The sequence below is a fragment of the Oncorhynchus clarkii genome, chromosome 26 (genome assembly GCF_045791955.1).
Source record: "Oncorhynchus clarkii lewisi isolate Uvic-CL-2024 chromosome 26, UVic_Ocla_1.0, whole genome shotgun sequence".
Taxonomy (NCBI): Eukaryota; Metazoa; Chordata; class Actinopteri; order Salmoniformes; family Salmonidae; genus Oncorhynchus; species Oncorhynchus clarkii.
Genome location: NC_092172.1, coordinates 8,227,613 through 8,234,867, shown reverse-complemented (window position 1 = coordinate 8,234,867; position 7,255 = coordinate 8,227,613). Strand labels below are relative to the sequence as shown.

Sequence of the window (7,255 nt, the reverse complement as noted above, 5' to 3'; positions counted from 1 at the left end):
GAGTTAATTACACTTACACTGAGACAATTAATACAGGATTAATAATACATGTTCATCATTTTTGCAATTAGAGCAGTCTAATGAGGTTAATTGAAAGGCATTTGTTATGTAATATCATTGATCATGTAACCCAGCATGTTCATTTTGTCAGAAAGGTAAAGGACTAACAACAGAATCACTAACTGTGAGAAAGGTAAGAAAGGATTGGGTGAAAGGCATCTATCATTTATATCGCAGACCAGATTTAGTTTGTGAAACAGTCTAAACTATGTACAATTCCAATTTACGCAAACATACTTCTCATAAGAGTACTACGACATCTTGAGGTTTAAGCATAGTACTGCATGTCCTTCTATTATACAAGATTGATTAGTGGAATCAGGTGTTACCTCTAGGCTGGAACAAAAGCGTACACCCACATCAGCCTTTGGTGGGCAAGATTGCCCACCCTTGGGATTGGGCAATTCTTTCAGGTTTAAGGAGAAAGAACCATAAAACATATTAGTTAAAGAGGGATCTGGTCAAACCATGAAAGAGTTAGTATGGTCCCAAACCAAAGTTTCCCCAGAAAGTGGAGTTAACGAGAAAACACTTAAAAGTAAATTACAAATTCAATATTACTTTGCTTTGGCAAAGGTATTTTTATTAAACATGTGTGCATGATTGCCACGATTTAAAAGACATTTGGTCCATTCAGATACATATACAGTGGGGCAAAAAAGTATTTAGTCAGCCACCAATTGTGCAAGTTCTCCCACTTAAAAAGTTGAGAGAGGCCTGTAATTTTCATCATAGGTACACTTCAACTATGACAGACAAAATGAGAAAAAAAATCCAGAAAATCACATTGTAGGATTTTTAATGAATTGATTTGCAAATTATGGTGGAAAACAAGTATTTGGTCACCTACAAACAAGCAAGATTTCTGGCTCTCACAGACCTGTAACTTCTTCTTTAAGAGGCTCCTCTGTCCTCCACTCGTTACCTGTATTAATAGCACCTGTTTGAACTTGTTATCCGTATAAAAGACACCTGCCCACAACCTCAAACAGTCACACTCCAAACTCCACTATGGCCAAGACCAAAGAGCTGTCAAAGGACACCAGAAACAAAATCGTAGACCTGCACCAGGCTGGGAAGAATGAATCTGCAATAGGTAAGCAGCTTGTTTTGAAGAAATCAACTGTGGGAGCAATTATTAGGAAATGGAAGACATACAAGACCACTGATAATCTCCCTCGATCTGGGGCTCCACGCAAGATCTCACCCCGTGGGGTCAAAATGATCACAAGAATGACCTGCAGAGAGCTGGGACCAAAGTAACAAAGCCTACCATCAGTAACACACTACGCCGCCAGGGACTCAAATCCTGCTTAAGCCAGTAGATGTCCCAGCAACAGCCCCAAAACATCACTGCTTTAGAGGAGATCTGCATGGAGGACTGGGCCAAAATACCAGCAACAGTGTGTGAAAACCTTGTGAAGACTTATAGAAAACGTTTGACCTCTGTCATTGCCAACAAAGGGTATATAACAAAGTATTGAGATAAACTTTTGTTATTGACCAAATACTTATTTTCCACCATAATTTGCAAATAAATAAATTAAAAATCCTACAATGTGATTTTCTGGATTTTTGTCTGTCATAGTTGAAGTGTACCTATGATGAAAATTACAGGCCTCTCTCATCTTTTTAAGTGGGAGAACTTGCACAATTGGTGGCTGACAAAATACTTTTTTGCCCCACTGTATATAATACCTATTTAGAGCTGTGAAAAAATAGTAGTGGTTTACTTTTAATTCCAAATCAATAGAAGATTTGGGATTCAATAAAACATCTAATGTCCAATAAAACAATGTTCAATAAAACACCTTACAAGGTTATTTTTTGAGCAATAGAAAAATTCCGTTTCACATTGGTACTAATAAATACTTGCTCAGTTTGGAGTACTGTACCAAAAGGCCCCTGAATCTCCCTTTTCAGATCAATTCATCATATATATATATACACATATAAAAATAAAGATTACTAGGTCACCTTTGCCCCAAAGTCAAATCAACTGCACAGGAACCTAACCTGTCTTCCTAGAGAACTGTCCACATTTTAAGGGCACTTTGATTTCACCAAGGGCACTTCCTGAGATGACGTCAGCGTGTTTTCCTCCAGTAAACCACGGCCATCACGAAAGCCACTGCAGCCACAAGCGACACAGTACGCCAATGTGACACGGTGCTAACAACCGCCTCCTGCAAGCAAAACGAAAAGTCAATCACACAACAGTGGAACCATTACGATTGTCCGTACTAACAGGAGTCATAGGCTGGACTAGGCTGAGCTAAAGCCTTTAGTGCTCGTTCTGGGATCTATAGGCGTGAGGCAAGGTTACTCATCATCAAACAAGCTTCGCTTCGTGAACTGACAGTACTGTGACGTGGCACAGGTAGCTGAACTCTGTGTTACCCACATCGGAACTGCCTGCCTGCATCGGCCGTTAAGGACACATATGTGCATGGTCGTATTTGAGTAGGAGTGAGCGCTTCCTCCTCTTGATATGCATGCATGTGTGAGTCACCATACGGAGAACTTACCAACTAGCATCGTTTACATTTTGGTTTGTCCGATGGGCGTGTGACTTATGGCTATTCTTGTCAGATGTGCATTCTTGAATAGATCAGTTAATAAGAGTTTGTCCAAAATAACTGACAAGCCATGGAAACGCTGTGGGGGATAGATCCAGAATCTCCTCATTACCGCCCATCGAAGTTAGCCTACATTTAGGCTATTGTTTATTTGTGTATTTGACACCATCGGTGTAAAGAAAAAAAAAAAAAAAACTGTACAACGCTTGTATGTATGTCTCCCGCAATACATGTTCACGTCATCTTTACCAATCAATTGCATTACACTTAAAAACAACTTAAAAACACCACCACTAATTGCTATATGGCTAGCTACGCTATCAGCTTATCCGAACGGTGGTTGACATTTAGCAGACATATTTTCTAAACCCAAAAAGGACATTAAATATTATGCACCAAAACAGATTTTAGTAAGCACATTGTGGGCCTTTTCGAACACATACATCATGACAGATTTGACAAAATATCCACTTTGTTAGATCAGCTTTTAAAAAATGTAATTTATTAAATGACCTCGTCAGTCCTCTATCCCCCACAGTCTGTTTTCAATTGATCTCTTTACTGCATGTATGTGTTGATTGTGATAGCGTCTCTGCTCTTGTGGTATTTTTTAAAATAAAATATAGTCCCATTGTACATCTGTACGGGTATGTTGGCATACTCCAGCAGGGTACTCACCCATCCTCCTTGCTGTCGGATCCAAGCGGAGACATTTTCCCTGATGAACTGTAATACCCAGCTAATAACCTTCTTGATGATTTCTAAGTGGTTCTGTGTCAGTGCCTTGGAAAGGGGGATAACAAATATACACATAGTGTGAGGGGAGATTCATTCTGCTTTATTTTACTATTTTTTATTTAACCAGGTAAGTAGACTGAGAACATGTTCTCTTTTACAGCAACGACCTGGGGAATAGTTAAAGGGGAGAGGAAGGGGGATGAATGAGCCAATTGTAAACGGGTGATGATTAGGGGACCGTGATGGTATGAAGGCCAGGTTGGAAATTTAGCCAGGACACCGGGGTTAAGTGCCATGGGATCTTTAGTTACCAGAGAGTCAGGACACCCGTTTAACGTCCCATCCGAAAGACGGCACCCTACACAGGGACTGCATTGGGATTATTATTTTTTTAGACCAGAGTAAAGGGGGCCTCCTACTGGCCTTCCAACACCACTTCCAGCAGGATCTGGTCTCCCATCCAGGGACCAACCCTGCTTAGCTTTAGAAGCAAGCCAGCAGTGGGATGCAGGGTGGTATGCTGCTGGCATTTAAAAACGTTACAATTGTAAGTTTCAATGATTTCATATTCAGTAACAGGCACATTCCAAGTCTTACCTTGTAAATAAGCTTATAGGCCAAGTGAAACAGGGAGACCACTCTGCCCCAGTTGATACCATCTGCAAAGATTTCCCTGGCCACTGAGAAGAACACATCCTGGACACAGTTTACCTGGACTGTGCTTATTAGGCTGTCAGAGGAAGGAGAGACAAATAATTAGAAAATGAGGAAAAGTAAGAGTTTCTCTTTCCATGTTTCTTGTTGTCAAGGAAATTAAACAATGATACAATCATAAAGTTCTTAATTTGATGACAATTTGCCAAACCACTACAATAGGATATGGGAATATACTCATTTGTGTTCACATCCAGGCTTATATTCTTTGTTGCTTGAGTAAAATAGTACATCAAACCACCACCATCACATAGACCAGCCAAATACAGTGCTTTCAGAAAATATTCACACCTCTTGACTAATTCCACACTTTGTTGCATTGCAGTGTGAATTTAAAATTGATTAAATTTAGAATTGTTTTGTTGTCACCGGCCTACACACAATATCCCATAATGTCAAAGTTAGAATTATGTTTATTTTTAATGTTTCCAAATTAATTAAAAATTAAAAGCTGATGTCATGAGTCCGTATGTATTCACCCCTTTGTTATAGGAAGCCTAAATACGGTAAGTTCAGGAGTAAAAATGTGCTTAACAAGTTACATAAGTTGCATGAACTCACTCTGTGTGGAATAATAGTGTTTAACATGATTTTTGAATAACTACCTCATCTCTACAAGACATTGAATATACCTTTGAGCATGGTGAAGTCATTAATTACACTTTGGATGGTGTATCAATACACACAGTCACTACAAATATACAGGCATCCTTCCTAACTCAGTTACCGGAGAGGAAGGAAACCACTCAGGGATTTCACCATGAGGCCAATGGTGACTTTGGAAGAGGAAGCCTGCACAGAATAAAAATATTCCAAGATATGCATCAAGGCACTAAAGTAATACTGAAACAAATGTGGCGAAACAATTAACTTTTTGTCCTGAATACAAGGTGTTATTTTGAAGGCCAATCCAATACACCATATTACTGAGTACCACTCTCCATATTTTCAAGCATAGTTGTGGCTGCATCATGTTATGGGTATGCTTGTAATCGTTAAGGACTGGGGAGTTTGTCAGGATAAAACAGAAATGGAATAGAGCTAAGCACAGGCAAAATCCTAGAGGAAAACCTGGTTCAGTCTGCTTTCCACCAGACACTGTGAGATGAATACACCTTTCAGCAGGACAATAACCCAAAACACCTAGAGCTGCTCATCAAGAAGACAGTGAATGTTCCTGAGTGGCCGAGGTACAGTTTTGACTTAAATCTACGGGAAGGCCTGAAAATGGTTGTCTAGCAATGATCAACAACCAATTTGACAGAGCTTGAAGAATTTTGAAAATAACTAAGGGGAAATGTCCAGATGTGGAAAGCGCTTTGTGACTTACCAAGAGAGACACACAGCTGTAATCGCTGCCAAAGGTGATTGTACAAAGTATTGACTCAGGGGTGTGAATAGTTATGTAAATGGACTATTTCTGTATTTCATTTTCAATCAATTTGCAAACATAAAAAATAAAAATAAAAACTTTTGTCAAGTGGGATAGTGTGTGTAGATGGGTGAAAAAAAACAATAATTTAACCCATTTTGAATTCAGACTGAAACACAACATTTGGAATAAGTCAAGGGGTATGAATACTTTCTGAAGGCACTGTAACTAATATGCTAATTCAGAAGAAAATAATGTCATACTGTTGTAGCTCAGCATTTCTGTTCAGGTCATCAGCGATCAGCAGCAGCTGTTGTACCACGTCTTTGACTTGGTGGTCCTCTAGTTCGTTGGGTCTGCCACCAAGGTCCTCTGGAGTCAAACGTCTCTCTGGGTTTTCTGCACTGACCCTCTCTATGACATACCTTCATGGATAAAAATGTACAAATATTTTGTGAAAATGGATAATGTGATAATCAGGATGGATACTAATGGTACTAGTGCTAAGTTTATTTACCCTCTTAAAACAACAGCTCCTTGTTCCATAATTCTGTCGTCGATGACATCTGTTACAAAGATGTTGTTAGTGATTTTATTATCAATGTTTAATGACATGACAGTTTATTGTGGTGATCAGATAGATGTGTTAATCACGCATTGTGCTCCAATTCAATTGGCAGAGACTTTTTCTCACTTCCAGAACCTGCATGTTTCCTTTATGATGTAGACTTTGTATGCCACTTTACTTGGGGGTTAGAGTTATGCCGCGTTCAAAACAACTGGAAGCTCGGGAACTCGGAAATCTCTAACTTCCAACTTCAGTGCGTTAAAAAAAAACTGAACTCGGAAAAAAACGATTTGAACAGTCATCCAACTCGGAATTCCAAGTCGGGGACTCGGGCCTCTTTCTAGAGTTCGACTTTCCGAACTTATGATTTTGATTTGACCTAGTATTACACTTTTTGTTTCACATTGTTACAGTGGAATGACGTCAAAGGACATTTATATGGCCTTCCAAGCTCAAAGTGTGTAGCCCAAAATAGTTTTTAGTGCTATTTTTAGTGCTAGATTTTTACATGTTGAAATAGCCGACCTCACTAAGACTGTTTTCACCATTTCGCTAATTAGTCTAACTAGGCCTACATGCTGAAAGATCAGGGAAAAACAAAATATCGCTTCGATCGTAACCAATGATTCTGTGTTAGTTGACAATATTTTAGATTTTAAAAATTTAAGTGACGATCTTTCAAAGTCTCAAGCGCAAATTAATATTTACCTTCACCCCCGACTGCACCCTGAGGCTCATCTTCGCCGGTTTTCCGTCTTTCTCGGGAGTCTGCCATCGACCAGAAGTACTGGGGTGAAGAAGTCCTACAGCTCCTGATCACCTCAGCGGGTCTTGACGAATCAGTAACCGCAAGGCGGGGATCTAAAGAAAACTATTATTATGCGTATCTGTCGCTCGCATTGATAAGTAGCCGAATCCCCCAAAAATTACCGCTGTCTACACATTTCTCTCCAGAAAAATACCAAAGATAAGACAGAACAAGGAAGTAACACGGAAATACACAGTGGGTTGTGTAAGTGCCCTGGGCTGCTTGTTGTGTGTCTAAACGACGCCTCTTCTTCGTGTGTCTTTCTCGCAGACTAGACAATATGTTGCGTATTGCTGCCTTTCACAGTTTGGAAAGTGCATTGCACATTCGTTCACAAAGAAAATGTGTTGCACCACCATCTAACCCAGGGATGGGCAACTCTAGTCCTCGGGGACCTGATTGGTGTCACACTTTTG

The 7,255-nt window shown here is 39.7% G+C and overlaps 1 protein-coding gene across 1 annotated transcript; it reads right to left on the bottom strand.

The window, feature by feature from the left end:
* Positions 1-610: 610 nt before the first annotated feature.
* Positions 611-7,045, bottom strand: LOC139385176 (apoptosis regulator BAX-like). Its single transcript, XM_071130273.1, has 6 exons — positions 6,740-7,045; positions 5,981-6,029; positions 5,727-5,888; positions 3,975-4,107; positions 3,318-3,422; positions 611-2,246 (listed from the first exon to the last, which is right to left on the bottom strand). The coding sequence occupies exons 1-6, from the start codon at positions 6,804-6,806 to the stop codon at positions 2,148-2,150; spliced, it is 615 nt and encodes a 204-aa protein (XP_070986374.1). The 5' UTR covers positions 6,807-7,045; the 3' UTR covers positions 611-2,147.
* Between the last annotated feature and the right edge of the window lie 210 nt (positions 7,046-7,255).

What these genes read in the sequence shown, in the direction of transcription:
- LOC139385176 (XM_071130273.1), bottom strand. Translation starts at nt 6,806, where the DNA reads ATGGCAGACTCCCGAGAAAGACGGAAAACCGGCGAAGATGAGCCTCAG. An exon ending in GGGTGCAGTCGGGGGTGAAG is followed by an intron (nt 6,030 to 6,739) that starts GTAAATATTAAT and finishes TCTTTGTAACAG; the next exon opens with ATGTCATCGACGACAGAATT. An exon ending in GGAGCTGTTGTTTTAAGAGG is followed by an intron (nt 5,889 to 5,980) that starts GTAAATAAACTT and finishes TTATCCATGAAG; the next exon opens with GTATGTCATAGAGAGGGTCA.